The sequence below is a fragment of the Danio rerio genome, chromosome 13, assembly GCF_049306965.1.
Source record: "Danio rerio strain Tuebingen ecotype United States chromosome 13, GRCz12tu, whole genome shotgun sequence".
NCBI lineage: Eukaryota > Metazoa > Chordata > Actinopteri > Cypriniformes > Danionidae > Danio > Danio rerio.
This window is the reverse complement of record NC_133188.1, coordinates 53362501-53385403: the sequence shown is the minus strand read 5'-3', so window position 1 is coordinate 53385403 and position 22903 is coordinate 53362501. Positions and strand designations below refer to the sequence as shown.

General features: G+C 35.5%; 1 protein-coding gene and 2 non-coding genes across 4 annotated transcripts in view; all 3 read left to right on the top strand.

The window, feature by feature from the left end:
* Window positions 1-8661: 8661 nt before the first annotated feature.
* The window catches only part of tomm20a (translocase of outer mitochondrial membrane 20), a 15651-nt gene continuing 1409 nt past the window's right edge, over window positions 8662-22903 (top strand). Inside the window, exons 1-4 of one of the 2 annotated variants that reach the window (XR_012388529.1) lie at window positions 8662-8861; window positions 10068-10114; window positions 13906-15723; window positions 17962-18313. Coding sequence is in view for 1 of the 2 variants with exons in the window: in NM_213036.2 (NP_998201.2) it covers window positions 8738-8861; window positions 10068-10114; window positions 13906-13987; window positions 17260-17402 (396 nt within the window). In the remaining variant the exon portion in view is untranslated. 2 annotated transcript variants of the gene reach the window in all.
* On the top strand, window positions 13421-13553 carry LOC137487464 (small nucleolar RNA SNORA14). Its single transcript, XR_011006059.2, has one exon. It is a non-coding gene; the product is annotated as a small nucleolar RNA SNORA14 (small nucleolar RNA).
* Window positions 19389-19521, top strand: LOC137487465 (small nucleolar RNA SNORA14). Its single transcript, XR_011006060.2, has one exon. It is a non-coding gene; the product is annotated as a small nucleolar RNA SNORA14 (small nucleolar RNA).

The following is a 22903-nucleotide window of genomic DNA, read 5'->3' as shown; positions in this document are numbered from 1 at the left end:
TATATATATATATATATATATATATATATATATATATATATATATATATATATTTATATATATATATATATATATATATATATATTTATATATATATATATATATATATATATATATATATATATATATATATATATATATATATATATACATACATATATATATATATATATATATATATATATATATATATATATACATATATTTGTGTTGTGTGCAGGTATGTATGTTATATATTATATTAATATATAATGTTCATATATATGCCGTTTTAGAAGACAATAAAGCCATAAAAATAACTTAGTTGAATGTCTTAATTGTGAATTGTTTCGTAATTGTTTATTGAATGAAATGTCATTGAAAATAATTGTTGTTTTGCAGTAATGTGAACTGACATTGCAAATTTATTCAATAAATTATTATATATAAATAACTTTGCAAAGAAAAAAGACTTTTTAATAGATATACTTGTGTATTTTTGTAAATACACATTTAAATACAAATAAAACACATTTCATGATGGATTTTTTCATTGTGAAATGTTTTCTAAATAATTCACATGATATTGTATTAAAATACTGCAGTTTTAAGCTAATTATTGATGATTGTATTCAAATACTGTGGTTTTGAGATGAACAGTTTTATTCACAATGAAATTAAATGTGTTTTTATCCTGTGATGTTCTTCATATATAATTATTTAGGAAATATGTAATTTATTCAACACTCTCATCTCTTAGAATATTTCAAAAATAGTCATATTTCAATGAAAATCACATCTCAATGACTACTAAGTTTCATTATGGAAGGTTTTTTCATTGTTTATGAGAATTGCTTTTGAAAAAGAAGCATCTTAACCTTTTATATTTAATAAATAATTATAAATGAACTTCACAATTGGAAAAGCAGAGGAGTGGTTATCTGTTATCTGTAGGGTTCAATATGACCTGGAAGTGCTCAGTTTGACCCCAGTGTTTGCCTTCTGAATGTTGCTTTGAGTGATTTGTGAAGGCCTTATGAAAGCGTGTGTGTGTGTGTGTTGGTCTGAAGGATAAGGGCTAAAACACGTCTTGAGCGAGAGCTAGCGTAGGTCTCTGTGAGCGCAGATGATTTATGATTGTTGACAATTGCTGAATTTTCTGGCAGCCAGCATCCTTCATGTATTTTACTACTGAACTCTCTGCAGACCCGTGTGTATGTGTGTGTGTGTGCGTGCGTGTGTGTGTGTGTGTTGTCCAGGATGATGTTGGAAGTATTCAGAAGTGCAATCTGTGTTCTGCCTCTGTGTGTTCATGTCTTCCTTCTCTCCGTCTGCCGCTCCTGGAGAAGAAACGCTGGTTTGTAGTAATTCACCCAAAAATGAGCATCTATTCATCATTACTCAAATTCACAGTTTACTGTCCTTCTCCAAAAACACGGTTATAGTCCACATGACACATGACATATATATACAGTGGTCAACATTTAAAGAACATCCAAAAAGTCTAAATTGTCCTGACACAGGAATGAATGTGTGTTGTTCAGTAGTTTAAGAGAACTTCAAATGTTGACCGCTGTATAAAGTTAATTATTTCATTTCGGTCTTTTCTATAATATTTCTGTCAAAAAGCCATATATATTACTGTCATTTATTACAAATTTACAGTAATATGTTATATTTAATACCAATTTTATACAAAAATATATTTTACAGTAAACAGAAAATCTTAATAAAGTGCATTTGTGTGTGTGTGTGTGTGTGTGTGTGTGTGTGTGTGTGTGCATACATACATATACATACAGGTGAAGTCAAATTTATTAGCCCCCCTGAATTATTATAACGCTTGTTTATTTTTTCCTTAATTTCTGTTTAACAGAGCAGATTTTTTCAACACATTTCTAAATATAATAGTTTTAATAACTCATCTCTAATAGCTGATTTATTTTATCTTTGTCATGATGACAGTAAATAATATTTGACTAGATATACTTCAAGACACTTCAATACAGCTTAAAGTGACATTTAAAGGCTTAACTGGGTTAATTAGGTTAACTAGGCAGGTTAGGGTAATTAGACAACTTATTGTATAATGATGGTTTGTTCAGTAGACTATCGAGAAAAACATATATCTTAAAAGGGGCTAATAATATTGTCCTTAAAATGGTGTTTAAAAAATTTAAAACTGCTTTTATTCTAGCCGAAATGAAACAAACAAGACTTTCTGCAGTAGAAAAAATATTATCAGACATACTGTGAAAATTTCTTTGCTCTGTTTAACATCATTTGGAAAATATTTTAAAAAGAAGAAAAAAAGTTTGAAGGGGGCGAATAATTCTGACATCAGCTGTATGTACATTTCATAAAATTAAAAAAAGTGTGTGTATGTATGAGTATAAAATTGTGTGTACGTGTACATAATTTTAAATATTACAATAATAAAATAACAAACTGGAGAAAAAGAGTATTACATATTAGGTAATAATTTTATAAATATATTTATTAATAATAATAATCATTTGTATTATTATTAAGTAATTTATTTGCATATTTTCACACTGAGCTTAATGGCGAATATTTAAAGGTTTTATTATGCACACTTTTTTTTTTTGTGAAATTAATTTTAAATGTGATAAAAATGGGTGGATTATCTTAAATTTGTGGAAAATATGGACCAAAAAAAACAGCCTTCAGTTACAATTTTGGTAATATTCCCAATATTTCTATTATTTCAAAATTTATTTAATGGGAAAAAATATATATATATATATATATATATATATATATATATATATATATATATATATATATATATATTATATATATCACAGTTGAAGTCAGAATTATTAGCCCCCCTGTGTATTTTTTCCCCAATTTTTGTTTAATGGAGAGCCAATTTTTTCAACACATTTCTAAACATAATAGTTTTAATAACTCATCTCTAATAACTGATTTATTTTATCTTTGTCATGATGACAGTAAATAATATTAGACTAGATATTCTTCAAGACACTTCTATACAGCTTAAAGTGACATTTAAAGGCTTAACTAGGTTAATTAGGGTAACTAGGCAGGTTAGGGTGATTAGACAAGTTATTGTATAATGATGGTTTGTTCTGTAGACTACTGAAAAAAATAGCTTAAAGGGGCTAATAATATTGACATCAAAATGATGTTTAAAAAAATTAAAACTGCTTTTATTCTAGCCGAAATAAAACAAATAAGACTTTCTCCAGAAGAAAAAATATTTTAGGAAATAATTCCTGAATCTGTTCATCATCATTTAGGAAATATTTAAAAAAGAGAACAAATTTCAAAGGGGGGCGAATAATTCTGACTTCACCTGTGTATATATATATATATATATATATATATATATATATAAATATAAATATTGACTAAATATGCAATTTGGCTAAATGGAAAAATAAGGCCATAGAATGAATAGATAAGCGTTCACTTTTGGGTGAATTATTCCTTCAAAAGTGTCGCAAGAGCCAATAAAAGCCAGAAAACGGTAATTCCTCGTGTGTGTGTGCATGTGTTGAAGCGCGCTCATCAAACCTTCAGCTCTTTCACAGAAAGGCTTCGGGTGGAGAATGTGTGTGTGTGTGTGTGAAGCTAAACGCTGGTGTAAACGCTGAACATCTTTCCTCTGTACAGACTCCTGTTGTATCATAAGCTGAAGGTCTGACCGTTTGGCACTTGTATGTACTTGTATGCCTTTGTTATACATTTGTATATTGAGAAGTATGTTTTTTCGTCGAGCTATTTAATATCTTGCACTGTTAATACCATGTACGTTTCTGTACAGTTTTACTGTTTTAACCGTAGCGTCGCTGTACATCTGGAAGGTGAAGCATGTCCATTCTCCTCTTCGTACCTTTTGATTTGACGTTTTTAGCATCTCATTCTTGCATAGGATTCAGTTTTCACTCGTTTTGTTTCTGTCTCTGTGTATTTCCGTTAAGCTGTGCTCGTATTAGACACGTTTATTCTTCTTCTTTTTTTTTACAATGTGATATTTTTGGATCTGTACATGAACTGTAAAGTTTTCCGGATCTTTGCGACAATGTTCGGATGTTTGTAAACGCGAGAGAGAGAGAAAGAGAGAGAGAGACAAAGCTTACTGGAAAGTTCTGTCATATTTATTAAGCTCATCTGAAGATGGACGGTGTGTAATTTATTGTACAAATGTAAGCAGAAAAGCCTTTGAAATAAATGCCATAGTTTGTGAGCTCTAATGTCCTAGTGTTTGCTTGATGTCAGATGATCAGACCAGATCTGGTGTGTATTCATTTTTACTTACATACTGTACATGCATACATGAGCACTATTACACGAACAGCAGTGCGATATGGCTGTATATCGGCACTGGTGGGAGGCGTGCGTTGCCTTAGTGCCCCCACCAGTGCCGATATACAGCCATATCGCACTGCTGTTCGTGTAATATTGTGTTTATACAACAGTTTGACGGCATAATTGTGTATATAAAAACAAAATCAAACATGGAGAGTCTCAAAAACCATTTTGTATGAGGAACTACTTTCTTCCGGCTTGGATTCAAATCATAAGCTGACAGTTAAACAGTTGAGCGTGCATCTTTTAAACTTTAGATCTGTAGTGTCTGCTCTCTGCTGGGTGTATGTGGGCGGAGTAATACACAAAGGGTAAAGAGGCTGTACGGTTGCTGATATTACTTAAATATATCACGGCTATCAGCCAATCAGATTCGAGAACCAGACAGAACTGTTGTATAAATACATATATACATACATTTTCATATATATATATATATATATATATATATATATATATATATATATATGTGTGTGTATGTGTGTATTTATATATATGTATTTATATGTATGTGTGTGTGTGTGTGTGTGTATATATATATATATATATATATATATATATATATATATATATATATATATATATATATATATATATATATATATATATATAAAACTTGAGCACTCGCTACTACAGCTCTGGAGCTGTAGTTAGAAACAGAGTTCCTGGCTGTGTTCTATTCCCACTTATCCCCCCTATGCCCTATTCATTTAGAACATTCTAACATTCAAAGTTGGAATTATTAAAAGTAAAAAATCATTAAGGTCATCTCTCTTAGGTATAATTTGCTTTCAACCTATTTTTACAGTTCAGTTTTAGCGATCTTCATGTTTACAATTGTGCTCCCTTCTCAGTGCATTTTGAAAGCATTGATGTCATTTTGAACACAGCCTCAAGCGAAAGCTAAAGGTGATCTATTATTTAAAAGCGGAATTTATGTTACGTCTCCAAAGCTTGTGTAAACAAAAAGCATACGTTAATTATTTTAATTTATAGTGGGCTATTTATTAAATATCTGTGCTGTATATGACTTGGGCCTGCTGGGTAGAACTTTCTGCTGTGGTTTACAAGTGTCAAACTGTAAAAGTAGACTTTTCTAAAAAAAATCAATAAATAATAAAAAAATTACCAATATCCTACTTAAAAATAATAATAATAATAATCATCTTCATTCATTCATTTTCTTGTCGGCTTAGTCCCTTTATTAATCCGGGGTCGCCACAGCGGAATGAACCGCCAACTTATCCAGCAAGTTTTAACGCAGCGGATGCCCTTCCAGCCACAACCCATCTCTGGGAAACATCCACACACACACACACACACACACACACACACACTCATACACTACAGACTACCCAATTCACCTGTACCGCATGTCTTTGGACTGTGGGGGAAACCGGAGCACCCGGAGGAAACCCATGCAGGTAGAACGCAGGTAGAACATGCAAACTCCACACAGAAACGCCAACTGAGCCGAGGATCGAACCAGCGACCTTCTTACTGTGAGGCGACAGCACTACCTACTGCGCCACTGCCTCGCCCATCATCATCTTAATTAAAATTATTATTATTATTAAATTATGTATATATTTAAATTATGTATTAAATTAAATGTATATTAATTTTTTTTTCATTTCTAATACATAATAAAAATTATAATTATCATCATCATCCTCATGATCATCATTAGTATTATTAATATTATTATTAAATTATGATTTTTTCATTATTTAATATATAATAAAAATTAAATTTCATTTTATAATAAATCCTAAGACTGCTGCCCCCGCGATCTGGCCCTGGAAAAGCGGCAGAAAATGAATGAATGAATGAATGAATGAATGAATGAATGAATGAATGAATGAATGAATGAATGTAGTTTGTGTCAAAGCAGCTTCACGTAGAAGATTGCAGTAAATGTAAACAGTGTCAGTCCAGTTTAAGTTCAGTTTAGCTCAGTTCAGTGTGGTTTCTACTGAGAGTCCAAATACTGAAGAGCAAATCCATCAATGCGCAGTTCCACAAGTCCCAAACCAAGCAAACCAATGGCCAGGAACAATCTTCACCAATTGACCCAAGTGAAGGAAATAAACCTCGATAGGAACCAGGCTCAGTTGGGCATGACCATTTATCCTATGGCCAAACTTCTTGTGCAGAGCTGCAGTCTAGGTGCCGGAGGCTGGAGAACGCTGGACGTCCATTGTGGAGAAGCTGTGGGTGTGAGTATGTCACAGGCGGGGGGTCTGGCTGGCCCACGGGATCAATGCAGAGACTCGTCTATCACTGGGGTCTTTCAGGAATTGGTCTAATGCTCTCCACTCATCCATGACCGCCACAGCATCTGCTCAGGATACGGCCTGGTCCAGGATTATGGAGACCTCTAGAAGTCCTCTATGGTTGGCATCAACTCTTCACAGGTCTTAGATCACATCAATAGGCCTTTTTCATGGACCGCTGCACGCACATCCGGTTGAGCGATAGTTGCGTATCCATACTTCCGGCCGGAGCAATGGAGTCAGATATGCTATATTTTCACTACCTCTTTGAAAACTTTGCCAACAAAAACCATTTACAGCGAATGTTTATTATCTTGTGGACCGACATTCTATCGCTCCACACTCTAAACGTAATAAAGGATATGCGTTTTTCCACAAAAAGTGTGTTTTTATTTACGAAGGTGGATGACGATACATACGTTAGCATGGTTTAGGAAAGGCTGTGTACATATGTGCGAAATGTACCTTTATCATAGCGTATGCTCTTAGTTTTAAACCGTTAAGAGGTATAAGTAAGCTAACATATATAATAATAAATGTTTAAATACATGTATGATATGTAAATGTAGAATAAATATGCGATGTAATAACTATTTGATGAGAGGGAACCTGGATCTTTACTATTTCTGTACGTACATGGATGAGTAACAGGCTTTATTTGACTCATGCACTGTGTAAATGTGGAACATTTTAATACTGCTGAAGTAAGTCAGTCTGGAATTGTTTGTACATGTTTTTTATTCAATGTATTGTTTTCAAGATTCGTCTCCTACAACATAAGATACATTTGTTGACATTCACACATGAGCATATATATATATATATATATATATATATATATATATATATATATATATATATATATATATATATATATATATATATTTATTTATATATTTTTTTATTTATTATATATATATATATATATATATATATATATATATATATATATATATATATATATATATATATATTTATTTATTTATTTATTTATTTATTATATATATATATATATATATATATATATATATATATATTTTTTTTTTTTTTTTTTTTTTTTAAATATATTTATTCATATTATTAATATATATATATTATATTTTATTAAATAGAGACCTTGGGATGAGTATCCCTAGGTGGAAATAGAGATTTTGCAGCTCTGTTGATGTGATATACCAGATTTTGAGTCTTCATAATTTATTTAACATCCTAGTCTCTGAGTTGCAGTTAAGTCTTCGAACTTAGTGCCATGTGAAATGTTTCTAGTCAAATCACACCAAAATTATCTTGTATAAATACAATCATTAAATGTGCAATACTTTACAATAATGACTAATGATTTTTCTTACTTTACTGTGAGCGTTGGGTAGGAGTTGATTTTAATAAAATACAGTTTAATGGATAATTTAATAAATAATATGAATAATACTTGGCATAATTTCTGTTTTTACATTACTGTGAGAGTTGGATAGGTGTTGACGTTAATAAAATACAGTTGAATGGATAGTTTAATAAATAATTTCAGTATTACTCTGTATAATTTCTGTTTTTACATTACTGTGAGAGTTGGATAGGTGTTGACGTTAATAAAATACAGTTGAATGGGTAATTTAATAAATAAAATCAGTATTACTCTGAATAATTACTGTTTTACATTACTGTGAGGGTTGGGGTAGTGGTAGACGTTAATGAAATACAGTTTGATTCGTAATTTGATAAATAATATCTATTATTCGATATAATTTCTGTTTTACATTTCTGTTTACTGTGAGATTGGATCAAGGGTTGGGGTAGTGGTAGACGTTAATGAAATACAAATAATGGGTAACTTAGCAAATAATATCAATAATATTCGGTATAATAACTGTTTTTACATTACTGTGAGATTTAGGTAGAAGTAGAAGTTAAACGATTCAATTAAAGGACAAATTAATAAATAATTCTCGTTGACTGCCGGCTGCAGCTGTATCCCTTCTAACCCATTTCAGGCGTCTGCCGCGAACGCTTTTCTGGCTGTGCTGACGTCACACTGAGGGGTCCTTCCGCCGCCATGTGTGTGTGTTCAGTGCACGTGCCGGATCGGCGGTGTCGGTTCTCCGGTAACGGCAGCGGAGTAGGTGGAGGAGATGATGGGTGGCAGACCGGGCGCGGTGGCGTTGGGTGTTTGCGGCGCGCTCTTCATCGGTTACTGCATTTATTTTGACAGAAAACGCCGCAGCGATCCGAACTTCAGAACCAAACTGAGAGAACGTGAGTCAACAGATCACGAACATTGTTTAGTTAAGGCTTATTCAGTTATGCTGTGTACATTATTCTGCTGTAATTAACAGATACATCACCGTTTAGATACTAGTCCAAATTTGACCTCCAGTATGACGCACGCACTAATGATTCACTGAATCGGTTCCATTGATTCACTTTTAGCTAAACTGAATCCCAATCATCTCGTTTTTGCGAACCTCAGTTGGTGATTCAACCGATAAACGAGATGAAGTTAACAAACATTAGATGACTGTTTTGTTAAAACTAATACATTTTGTGCAGAGCTGATGTTTAGAAATATCCTGCCGTAATTAGTTAACAGATACGTCATGGTGCACGCGCCAATGTTTCACTGAATCGGTTCCATTGACTCGCTTCACCTGTGAGTCTTAAGGTGGTTCTATGATTGTAAATATTGTCCGTTTTTAAATTAAATATGTGAAGTGTGTTCATATTAGCTAAACTGAATTTCAATCAGTTCTCGTTTTTGTGAGCTTCAACTCGTGAGGCAACAAATCACCGAGTTGATAGTCATAAAATGTTTGTGAACATTCAACTAAAACTAATTATTTTTGTGCAGAGCTGCTGTTTAGGTGATTATGCTATATTTAACAGACACATCACGGTTTAGATAATACTCCTAATTTGACCCTCAGTGTGATGCGCACGCACTGATGACTCACTGAATCGGTTCATTTGACTCGCTTCACCTGAGAGTCATAATGTGATTCTATAAGTGCAAATATCACCTGTTTATGAGTGAAATTGGGGCTAAGTTGGTTTTATATTCGCACATTTGGATATTCTCCAAAATATAAATTTCAGAAAATTATTTGCAAATTTTAAAATAGGGAAATCATATTAGCAGCTGGTGACTTTTGAAGTAGGGCTACAACATTGTTCACATTCAATCTAATGCTGCTAATGTTGTTTTTACTTGCTGTTATTTCAGACCTAATACTCAAAGTAGTGTAGTAAACAATATCGGGACCATTAAATTGGACGAATGTGCGAATATAAAACCAACTTTACCTCAATATAAGGTGATGTATGCAGAATCTCAACCAAATTTCTTTTTTGATCAGTTCCATACAAAATACAAAGTGAAAGTGAAACATAAACCCATCCGTCATCTGAAATATGCAGCAAGTATATAAGCCTGACTCGTGTTTTTTTTTTTTTTTTTTTCCTCAGGGAGGAAGAAGCAGAGAACCGCTCAAGATAAATCTGGACTTGCTCAAGTAAGTCAAACTTATGATCAGAGTCAATCCTGTTGTTAATATAAGGGACATTCTAGCACAGGGGTGGCCAACTCTGTTCCTGGAGAGCCACCTTCCTGCAGATTTCAGTTGCTACCCATATCAAACACACCTGAGCCAATTAATTAGGACCTGAACACACCCTGATAATGACAGGCAGGTGTGTTTGATATGGGTTGCAACTGAAATCTGCAGGAAGGCGGCTCTCCAGGAACAGGGTTGGCCAGCCCTGCTTTGCCCTAGCAGAAAAGTACATTATCTGTCCCTAGAATAAAAACATGAACACAGTAAATAAGAAATATTTTAAGTGTCTAAAATGGACTGATGGCTGATTTCTGAGTTGTTCTGTAAAGGAGTGTGTCATTCATTTGGTTCTCAGATTTGTTTTCTTTATTTAAAACACTTTACAAATGTACAAACCCCGTCACTGTCCACGTCCTCAGCCTAACTGAACCTACAGCTTTAATAGTTTTGTTATGCTAAAAACTGTTATTTAGAGAAAAAAAACTTCAGAAATTGCAGGTTTAAAGGTTCATGAAACATCATAACACATGTTTTGAGCTGTTGACAGTCATATGTGTGTTATATTAGAGCACACATATTTCATTAAAAGGGAAAATTGGTGGTTTTTGTATTATTTTGAGCAAATTCATTCTTCCGGTTTGTATTCCTGCTTGTTGACTGTATGTCTGTACCGGCGGGTACAACGTGACGTCTCTGAGCTTTTAGCATTAATTTATGAGAGACTTCCAAGTCTTTCTAGACCGCCAATCAGCGCGCTCTATTATGAATGAGGTGCAACTTCATTAATATGCATGATATAGCTTCTAAGGTTTTTACCTGTTACAGTGCTCAGACGGCAGAGAGACATAGGCATTTGACGATAACTGTTTTCAAGGTATACCGCGGTTTAGAAAAGTCAAAGTTTTAAAACCACCAACATTTTTTACAATACCATTCCTAAGGAATGTGCAAGATTTTTTTATTTACTTTTTTGTTTAGTTTTTAGGACTGCAGTGTCTGTTTTAAATTGTAAAGAAATCAGTGTTTTTGAAACTAATAAAGACAACAGAACTCAATAATTCATTTGAATTATTTAGCATGACATGTTTACTGCTCCAAAATATTTGTTTTGTGACATGTTTACTGCTCCAATTGTGTAGTCGACAAGACCCACACAATTTGCCATAAGTGCTTTAAGAGGCTTCCCCAAGTGACAGGCAACACAACCAACATGCAGATTCCTATCCTACAGCACCATCCAGAAATCAATTTAGCTCAAATCAAACGTCCTCGTTCCCGTGACAACAGAGCGCAGTTAAGTTGGTCTTGTTTTCGATATTTCTGACACATTCAGTGATGGACGGCAATAACTCAACCTCAAAACCTAAAAACTCAAAGTGTGTTTCCTTCAAAAAGACAAAGCTAGTTATGTTTTACAGCTGTCTTTTTATTTATTTATTTTTCGCTCAACATTACTTGCACTGCTCCGTTTAAGCCCTCGCAATATGCAATTAGCCGGGAGAGCTCGCACTGAGCAGAACTCTTAGTAAGGGGCCGTCTGAATGGGTCAGGAATATCGAAAACAAAACCAACTTAACCCTGCTTGACAACAGACAACGGTAGAAACATTGCCAATGCTGTCGAAGTGGCTGGATTTTCACCGCATATACGATGCTTTGATCACACTGTTAATGTGGCTGTGCAGAGAGGGATGGGCGTTCACCAGATGCCCCGACTCCTCTGCAGAGTAAGGAAAGTTGTCACGCTTTTTCACCAAAATGTTGACATGATGGTGTTTCTGAATAAGGATTTTTAACTCCCTTAAATCAAACAAGTTTGTTTTTTTAAGAGGAATAAGTTGTTTATTTGTTTGTTTACTTGATTTGTGGTTTGCAGCACAGGCTTTAAGCCTCAGTTACCTCAGTGTGAAACAGAAGCCATTTAATTTACTTTTTAAATGTAAGAACTTGATTTAAGAAGATTTTTCAACATGCTCGAATCATTTCCACTATGGAGTTTAGTTCTTTTTTCATTTAGGTTTTTCAAAAGTATTTTGTTACAAAGAAAACAAGTGTTATAGCTTTGGCTATTTATTTATTTTATATATTGCTATTTATGTTGTTAATATTTTGCATTGTTAATATTGTTCTCTGGTGTTCAGTTTATAAAGATTTTTTAAATGTTACTTAATAAAAAATATAGTTTTAAAAATCTTTTTTTCCCACCCCCACACGAAAAAAAATTGTTATACAAACCGAATCGTGGGTCAAAAATCGTAATACGAACCGAATCGTGGGTCAAAAATCGTGATACGAACTGAATCGTGGGTCAAATCCTGTTACGAACCGAATCGTGGGTCAAAAATCGTGATACGAACTGAATCGTGGGTCAAATCCTGTTACGAACCGAATCGTGGGTCTAAAATCATGATATGAACCAAATCGTAGGTCAAATCGTGTTACGAACCGAATTGTGGGTCAAAAGTTGTGATACGAACCGAATCGTGGGTCTAAAATCATGATACGAACCAAATTGTGGGTCAAAAATCGTGATACGAACTAAATCGTGGGTCAAAAATCATGATACGAACTGAATCGTGGGTCAAAAATCGTGATACGAACTGAATCGTGGGTCAAAAATCGTGTTACGAACTGAATCGTGGGTCAAAAATCGTGATACGAACTGAATCGTGGGTCAAAAATCGTGTTACGAACCGAATCGTGGGTCAAAAATCATGATACGAACCAAATCGTGGGTCAAATTGTGTTACGAGCCGAATCGTGGGTCAAATCGTGTTACGAACCAAATCGTGGGTCAAAAATCGTGTTACGAACCAAATCGTGGGTCAAAAATCATGATACGAACTGAATCGTGGGTCAAAAATCGTGATACGAACTGAATCGTGGGTCAAATCGTGTTACGAACCGAATCGTGGGTCAAAAATCATGATACGAACCAAATCGTGGGTCAAATTGTGTTACGAGCCGAATCGTGGGTAAAAAATCGTGATACAAACCGAATCGTGGGTCTAAAATCATGATATGAACCAAATCGTAGGTCAAATCGTGTTACGAACCGAATCATGGGTCAAGAATCGTGTTACGAACCGAATCGTGGGTCTAAATTCATGATATGAACTGAATCGTGGGTCAAATCGTGTTACAAACTGAATCGTGGGTCTAAAATCGTGATACGAACCGAATCGTGGGTCAAAAATCGTGCTACAATTTGTAATCTATTACTTTCCCAACACTGGGTATTCTTCAGGTTATATTTGTTGATCATCCGCACTGTTTTAAACCCCCCACGAGCTGCCTGTCGCTTTTGGGACAAGAAAAAGTGCAAGAGAAAAATCCAGAATTATCCAAAGCTGAACGTCTGTGCAGTGACCTTCAGCTATTTCACCTCTTGAACATTAAAACATCTCAGATTTCTGACATGAAGCAACAAAAACACATTAACCCTCTTGTACTATTCAAATTGACTTCTCCATTGTGTTGGTGGCTGTTTGTGCCCCACTGACATTCATTCATCACATGTTTTGATTGCAAAGCCATGACAGCATATGATCATGCAGTGGTTTAAATTTAAAGGTGTAAAACACCTTTAAGGCTGTGACTCAAAGGAAGTGACATCATTTGATGGAGAAGCTGACCGTAATCAAGGACTCGTTCTGTCATTGAATTGCATGGTTTTACATTTTTCAAGTTTCACAGAAGGCAAATAATGTTGTCTTCAGCCGTATGAGATTGTGTGTCTTCATGTTTCAGCTGCCGGATCTTAAAGACGCCGCAGCGGTGCAGAAGTTTTTCCTGGATGAGATTCAGCTGGGCGAGGAGCTGCTGGCTCAAGGTGAGGCCTTCAGATCTGCTCTCTAGACTCTCTATTAATGATAACGTACACTGATAAATGTCCACTCAGGACTCATTCATGGACATCCACTCAAAGGAGAAGTTCTCCTGCACGGTAAAAAATGCTGCCTTTTAGGGCTGCTCGATTATGGGAAAAATCATAATCACGATTTTTTTTGGTCATAATTGTAATCACAATTATTCTAAAGGATTATCAGTTGAAGTCCAAATTATTCGTCCTCCTGTTAATTTATTTTTATATATAAATATTTCCCAAATGATGTTTAACAGAGTTTTTTTTTACACTATTTCCTATAATATTTTTTCTTCTGGAGAAAGTCCTATTTGTGTTATTTCAGCTATGATAAAAGCAGTTTTTAATATTTTGAAACCCATTTTAATAGCTCTATTATTAGCCCCTATAAGCAATTTATATGTTTGATTGTCTGCAGAAGAAACTACTGTTAAACAGAGACGTGTCTGTTTACCTCAATTAAGCCTATGAATGTCACTTTAAGCTGAATACTAGCATCTTGAAAAACATCTAGTAAAATATAATGTGCTGTCATCATAGCAATGATTAAAAAAATCAGTTATTAGAAATGAGTTATTAAATCTGTTCTGTTTAAACTGTGCTTTAAGCATCTTCACTGTATTTTTTATTTTATCATTGATTAATAATAAAAACAGTCGGCAGCAGCAGAAATACCGCACACTGACACTTAAAGAATAGTGCGGCTCTGATATGGTTTCTCTTTCTCGTGTCTTTTGATTCTCAACTTGTTTATTACACAAATGAGAAAAGGAATGGGATGCATTAGAAAACAATAAATTACATGAAATCCAACCTGAAGTTTCACACAGAATTTTAAGACATTTTAAGAATCGATTTGATCAAGTAGTTTTTACCAGATGTCGTATTGGTCATACGAGAATAACACATGGTTTTTTGCTCCAAGGTGAAAACCCTACTCAGTGTTTGTGCTGCAAAACTCCTCTTACTGTAAAACATATTTTACTGGACCGTCCTGCTTTTACTGATTCCAGAAGGACTTTTCATGAAATGAACTCTTTTAAGGACATTTTTGACAAAGTAAAACCCGAAAAGATTTTAGAATTTTTATCATGCATTAACACAAAAAATCTTATTTAATTTATGTTTTATTTTGTTTGTTGATTTTTAAATTGTATATTTATTGTTGAAAGATTCCTGCCATGAAGATAGCCTTGGTTGCTGACATGGCACTAAATAAAAAAAATACATTACATTACACAAATGAGGGTTAATATGAATAATCACTGAACACCGCGCTCTGACACAAATGTGCATGTATTTGACCATTAAAGCGCTCACATTAAGATCGCGTTAGATGTGTGTGTGCTCTGCTGTCACACGGTACCTGTCAGAGGCTAAGCACGATGCGCACACACACACAACAGCACGTGCTCTTTTGTGCTTTTAAAAATATGAATGATGCACATCCAGTGCTGCGAAAGTTACATTACAGCTCATGCTTTTAGTCATTTTCACATGGAACTGAGCTTTGCAGAGGCAAAGATTTTTCACACGTGTACAACTGGAAAGGGGGCGGTACGTGATGGAATAATCGTTTATCTCGATTAATGGCTTTTCATAATCGTTACAAGCCAAAATCGAAATTGAAATCGGATTTTCTATTAATTTCACAGCCCTACTGCCTTTCAGAACCCCCAAAATGTCAACATTGCAACTAAACTGTTAAACACATCATTATGCATCATAAGACAACAATCTTTATCAGGAGAGACTTTAAATGAAATGATGTAATTATAAAACTAAAACTCAACCTCCTTCTGTCTGAAAAATCAGGGATTCCCAAACTTTTTTATTCCGGGACCCACCTAGGCAAGTAATTCAATCTCAAGACCCACCATAATATTTTAATATGGAAAAATGGGTATAAAATGTCTCCATTCAAAGCAGTCAAAAACATATAGTGTGCAGCTTTTTGGATTTTGCGATTTGAAGTGCTTTTTGTGGGATGCTGGCTGTAACTGTGATAATGTTTTGTTGAAAAAGATCCTCTTCTTTATTTAGAAGAGAATTTGATCAACCTTTGATTAAGCCCCTGGATTATGATCAAGCCCCGTCTCATCGCAGTAAATTCCACTGCTAGGAATAGACTTTTTTCATGGCTGCTGCATGGAGGGCGCCATAGCGACCAGCGTCTTCCGGTAGAATGCTAAACACTTCCGTTTACAGCGTGTACAACTGGTAATTTACGCTCCGAAAATGGGTTTCAATAACGTTTTTAATAGATAACAGAGTGTTTTTGTGACACACAACTTAGAAATGTGTCTGTTAAAGCCGTTATAATCCGTTGATGTGGTTCAAGCGCGTCAGAACTTCTCCTAGTTCACGTGTCGCCATCAGAAATAGTGAGTGTGTGTGTGTTCCCGGGCTGTCAGCTGTTAGCTCAGCGGCTCTTTAACACACGCACACACACACACACACACACACACACACACACACACACACACAGAAAGAGAGAGAGAGTACTGGCATGAAACTTAACAGGTATGAAAGTCGTGCAATTTACAAAAATGAGCAATAAAAGTCTGTTATTGATCCTCTGCTGCTGATTTGCTGTTCATTATAATCGCGAGCCGTTTGTGTTTTATTTTGTGTGTTGTTTTTACCACAGTTTGTGTTTTTCTGTCATTTGGAAATGACACTCGCCTATATTTTCACTTTGTCACAGTTATTAAATCAGTGTGTCAGTGGCACAGTACAGGCTGCGTGTGTGTGTCAAACATTTTGGTGAACTACATTTGTTTGGGCTGGTTATATCAAAAAGAATGCACAGATCCATAATAAAGCATTCTACTACTTTAGTAACTGTTTGTGCTCATTTAAGAGAAAATTAGTAGTGTTTAAAATAAAACACGCAGGAAAAAAAATAAGCACTTTTCTGACGGTCCCTTACTGAAAGCACCGCTCTGCACGAGCTCTCCCGGCTAAACGCAGATTGCGAGAGCTCAAACGGAGCAGTGCTCGTAATGTGCAAAAAAGACCGCTGTGAAACATAACCAGCTTTGTCTTTTTGTAGGAAACTCACTTTAGATCTTTTTAGGGTAAGAGGTTTTTGAGTTATTGCCGTCTATCGTACTGGTTTTGATTCACTACAATGTAAATACAGCTGCAGCTATGTGACGTTGCGCGACCCGCCTTTGTTCACTGTGCGACCCACAGTTTGAAAACCCCTGTGATAAATGTCCTCATGTTTTCCTCAGGAGATTACGAGCAGGGAGTGGATCATCTGACCAATGCCATCGCAGTGTGTGGGCAGCCTCAGCAGCTCCTGCAGGTCCTCCAGCAGACGCTCCCACCGCCGGTCTTCCAGATGCTGCTCACTAAACTTCCCACTATCAGCCAGGTGAACATGGGCTCTTACATTTCAAAAACACAATATTAGGCCTTTAAATGTCTTGTGTTTTAGGTCTTAAATCATTTTAAGCAGCTATTAATTTTCCTATATAGAGCAGGGATGGGGAACGTTAGTTCTAGAGGGCTGCTGTCCTGCTGAGTCTTGCTCTAACACTAAACAAACACACCTGAAGAAGCTAATCAGGTGATCAAGATCACTAGAAGGCTACGGTCAAGTGTGTTTGATTAGGGTTGGAGCTAAAAATCTACAAGACTGTGGCCCTCCAGAACCGAAGTTGTCCATCCACACACCTGTCTGTAATTATCAAGTTAATTTCAGGTCCTAATTAATTGGTTCAGGTAGGTTTGATCAGGGTAGGAGCTAAACTGTACAGGAAGGTAGATCTTCAGGAACAGGATTGAGCACTCCTGCTGTAGAGCTAACTGTATTGCACAGGTGTCAAACTCAGTTCCAAAAGGGCCGCAGCTCTGCACAGTTTAGTTCCAACCCTAATTAAACACACCTGATCAAACTAATTGAGTCCTTCAGGCTTGTTTGAAACCTACAGGTAAGTGCAGGGCTTCAGCCCTCCAGGAATTGAGTTTGACGCCCCTGCTATATTGGGTTGACGCCTATCCAATCACCTTCAATACATCTCAGTGAAAAGTTGTATTTATGTACTTTATTTAACAATATGGTTTATTATCTTGCTTACAATAACATTTGTTTTAAAAGCTCTCCATGTATTTCTAGCTACCTGGTGAGGACACTGACCGGGACTGATTGCTATGCATGCATTTTAGTTTATTATCATTAAAAAAAATAAAATAAAAATAAATTAAATTAAATTAAATAAATGTTGAAAATCGTTGTGTATAAAACTAGAGTTTGCTTGTTTAGACACTATTTAAAATGTGGTTAAAAAAATAAGTATATTTAAAAAAAAATGTATGTCTCACTACCTGACAAAAGTTTTGTCGTCCATCTCGGTTATAAAAGTAACAAAAAATGACTTGACTTCTAGTTGATCATTAAAAAGTGGCAGAAGGTGGATTTTTCCCATGAATCATCTGTTGAACTGCATCACAAATACTGCAGAAGACATACTGGAACCCTCATGGAGCCAAGATTTTCACAGAAATCAGTCAAGTTTGGTGAAGGAGAAATCATGGTTTGGGGTCATTCAGTATGGGGACGTGCGAGAGATCTGCAGAGTGGATGATCAACATCAACAGCCTGAGGTATCAAGACATTTGTGCTGCTCATTACATTACAAACCACAGGAGAGGGACAATTCTCCAGCAGGATAGCGCTCCTCATACTTCAGCCTCCACATCAAAGCTCCTGAAAGCAAAGAAGGTCAAGCTGCTCCATGATTGGCCAGCCCAGTCACCAGAGATGAACATTATTGAGATGAAGATGGAGGAGGCGTTGAAGATGAACACAGAGTCTTGATGAGCTCTGGGAGTCCTGCAGGAACGCTTTCTTCTTCATTCCAGATGACTTTATTAATCAGTGATTTGAGTCGTGTCAGAGATGTATGGATGCAGTCCTCCAAGCTCATGATGGAGTCAGACACAATATTCATTCTGTCTCCACTGCAGCAGGACTTTATATTCTATACTGGACATTATTTCTGTTCAGTGACGACACTTTAGTCTAAGCAGAGTCAGACCTTACTGTCCTAATCAAATCAGTCAACATCAAGACATGATCATATTTTATTGTGCTCAAATAAGCAAAATCCAGAGACTTTACCTTTCATATAAGACACTTCTGACACTAAATGATCAACTAGAAGTCAAGTTATTTCTATATATATATATATATATATATATATATATATATATATATATATATATATATATATATATATATATWTWTATATATATATATATATATATATATATATATATATATATATATATATATATATATATACACCGTATTATTTTAGATGATAAATCTCAACTTCAGATTATATTTGTTGATCATTCGCACTGTTTTAAACCCCCCACGAGCTGCCTGTCGCTTTTGGGACAAGGAAAGGTGCAAGAGAAAAATCAAGAATTATCCAAAGCTGAACGTCTGTGCAGTGACCTTCAGCTATTTCACCTCTTGAACATTAAAACATCTCAGATTTCTGACATTAAGCAACAAAATCACATTAACCCTCCTGTACTGTTCAAATGGACTTCTCTTCATTGTGTTTGTGGCTGTTTGTGCCCCACTGACTTCCATTATAATAATATTTATTGATTGCAAAGCCATGTAATCACGCATTCTTGATTATTGCTGGTTTTTCCTGTTAGGAAGAGGTAAAATGTGTAATTTGTACCGTTGATCATCAGTTGGCAGCATTAACCCTTTAGATAGGCCTGTGCAACAGACGTGTCTGGTTTTTATATGGAGTTCTGTGTAGTAAAACAGCAGAACATAGTGCGAGTGCACAATTAAGCAAGTAAGTGTACTGTATTTACTATTTTCTGAGAGCTGAGGGGCTTGATTTCATTTTCTAAGAAATATCAAGGTCAGTGCTCAAAGGTTTCTCTTATACACACACACATGTTTGTTTTTGTGAAAAGTGGGGACATTACATAGGTTTCCATTCATTTTATACTGTCCAAACCGTATATTATATTGCCCTCACCCCTAAACCCAACCATCACAGGAGACTGTGTTCAGCTTTACTCTCTGATTAAAGGTTCAGGACACCCTGGAGAACTTTTTTTATTATATATTAACAGATTTGTGTGTGTTGAGCATCAGTTAAGACAATGTTAGCACCTGTCAGCTTTAATTGTGGGGAAAGCTGGGTAATTTTGAGCTTTTGTCAGCTTATTTCAGCTTCCGGGTTTAAAATGATTTTTGGGGCGGGATCAAAATCAGCGATGTAGCGCAGAACTGCAAGTGATGACGCATCGGTTTCTCATTATTATTCAAAGCGGAGTTTCCTTATCCTACGAGAAGAGCCGGCTGCTTTATTATTCATGAGAGCACGACAGCACGTGCTTTCCGAAGGCAAGGCAGACGCAGACCAGTGTCAAGCTCAAGCTGTGAGACACGGACCCAAGAACAGGAGAATTGAAGAATGGCGGATGTTGTCTTGTATCAGGAGTTTATTCACATTCAGACACATCGCCGTGCTGCTGTGTTTGCCTAAATCCTCCAGATTACCAGCAGGACTAATGGTTAAAATAGACAGGTCAGGAGACCTGCTGCACTGAGTCTGCATTTAGATCTATGGTTCAGACCTGGGGATTGAGGGAGAATCCTCATGTATAGTGTTTATATGAACACTATTATCTTTATAATGATATAAATTGTGGTTATGTGTATATGAAATTACGAATAACAAATGTAGCAGGGCATTAAATTACTGTTTATTTCTTTGCATTTTAACTTTGTAAACTATAAACTCTAGGGGTGTAACGATATTAAAACCGAACGGAAATATCGCGATACACCAACCACGATACGTATCGCGAAACTCTTGTGACGTACCGCGGTACTCTCACGCCCCCTGCTGCCCATTGTTGAGGTTGAAGTCACTTGTCTCTTACTAATTGAACCAATTTAAACACATCTTTATTATAATATTTGATTAAATTGTTTTAGTAATGATGAGGATTTGTTCTAAATATTATATTCTAAAGTTAGTATTTTAATGCATTTCATGTGACTTGAGTGAGCATCACACTCGTTACTACTGGACGCAGGATGGCTGCTTCACATAGTACTGAGATTGCAGATCCCCTGACACATTTAAGTCATCTGTGTGGAGACATTTTGGTTTTCCGGTTGAGTACAGAAATAGAATTTGTGTTGTAGACAAAGCCTTACTTGTAAGGAAAAACATTTAAAAAGTGTGGTAATTTCACAATGTGAGGGTGTAAGCAACAGAACTGCCAACAAAAGTGATTTATGTACAAAATAAGTTAAGTAAAACCAGAATAATGCCCAAATATACAAAAAAAGATAAATATTTACACTAATAAAAATAATATAATAAAGTAACAAATTCAAACAAAAGTATCAAACAAAAATTAGTTAAACTCGAGCAAGGGGGTGATAGTGAAGACAAACAAAAGAAATAAATATAATAAAACAATTTTAACTCATGAATAACCCCTTATCTCGCTAAAACTAATGAAAAGGAAAAAAAAAGGTCTTCAGCGCCGTATTCTTCCCTATACTGAATAAAATAAACAAAGATGACCTTCACCTGTTACCTGATGTCTTTAACAATACATTTTCTACGTGTTTGCAAAATGGAAATCGTATGACATTTTCCCTATTCACCTTACACTAAGACTGAACTTGAGGAGATACAGCTATATTGTCGGAGCTAAAAAATAATATACAAATCAATTGAAATAAAAATGTACAAACCTCACAAAATTTCTTAAAGTGGGCAAAAGTAATGCAAAATAATTTTACCCAAACGAAAGTTAAGCAAAAACAACGAAAATAAAAATCATGTCAGAAAAATACACGAAAAACGAGATCAAAGGAAAAAGCGCTCTCTCTCTCCCGCTCTTCCTGACATGCTTTTCACATTCCCGCGCTGCGTCGCCAAATGATGATAGATTGGTCTCCTGACCAATCAGCTGTCAAAAAGGCGGACCTACAGAAATGACAGGCATCAGCTGTCATGAAGGCGGACCTACATAAATGACCGGCATAGAGGGAGCGGGAGAGAGAGAGAGAGATCGGGAGGCAAACATACAGCCGGCTACAACCCTAACATTAGTTTCAGACACAACCGCAATGTATTTTACTGGTAAATATGTCATGAAAAAACACTTTACAAACACATATGTATATTTTTCATTAATTTAAACTGAAACCTATCTATCTAAATGAAACCATATAATCAAAAATGAGCGTCTGTGTCAGCACAGAGATCAAGCCTCTCATCGGAGAATGTGGATAGTATGGTGTTTTTGAAGAAGATCTTTCTCTAGTCTACACTGCAGTTATTTATTTAATTTTAGTTTACTTAGTTAAGATGGCTGCACTAAAGAGAATAGTTTTTTTTCTGACTAGTCTATATTGGAGGTATTTATTTAATTCTAGTTGTTTACTCGGGTATCCTGACTGTACTAAAAATGTGATGACAGTTAATAAAGAAAAAGTTAAGATGTTCTTGTTATTAAGTGAATTGTCCCTTAGCATTGCTGTTAGCATGACATCAACCCTAACCCCACAGCAAACAGAAACCGAACCGTACCGAACCGAACTGTGGCTCCAAAACCGTGAACCGAACCGTGCCTTTTGTGTATCGTTACACCCCTAATAAACTCATGCGTCTCCTCACGGTTTGTCTCATTATGTGAGCTAACTGTCATCAACAGTTGTTCGCTCCCCTTCTCCCCTGCTGGCCACGCCCACTCCTGCCCTATGCTCGCGGAGCTAATCATGCATCTTTCGAAAAAATTCTGAAGTAGACTTTAACCGAAAGTGGGGGGTGTCATGGCCCTTTAATCTCATTCTGTAGGATTTATAAG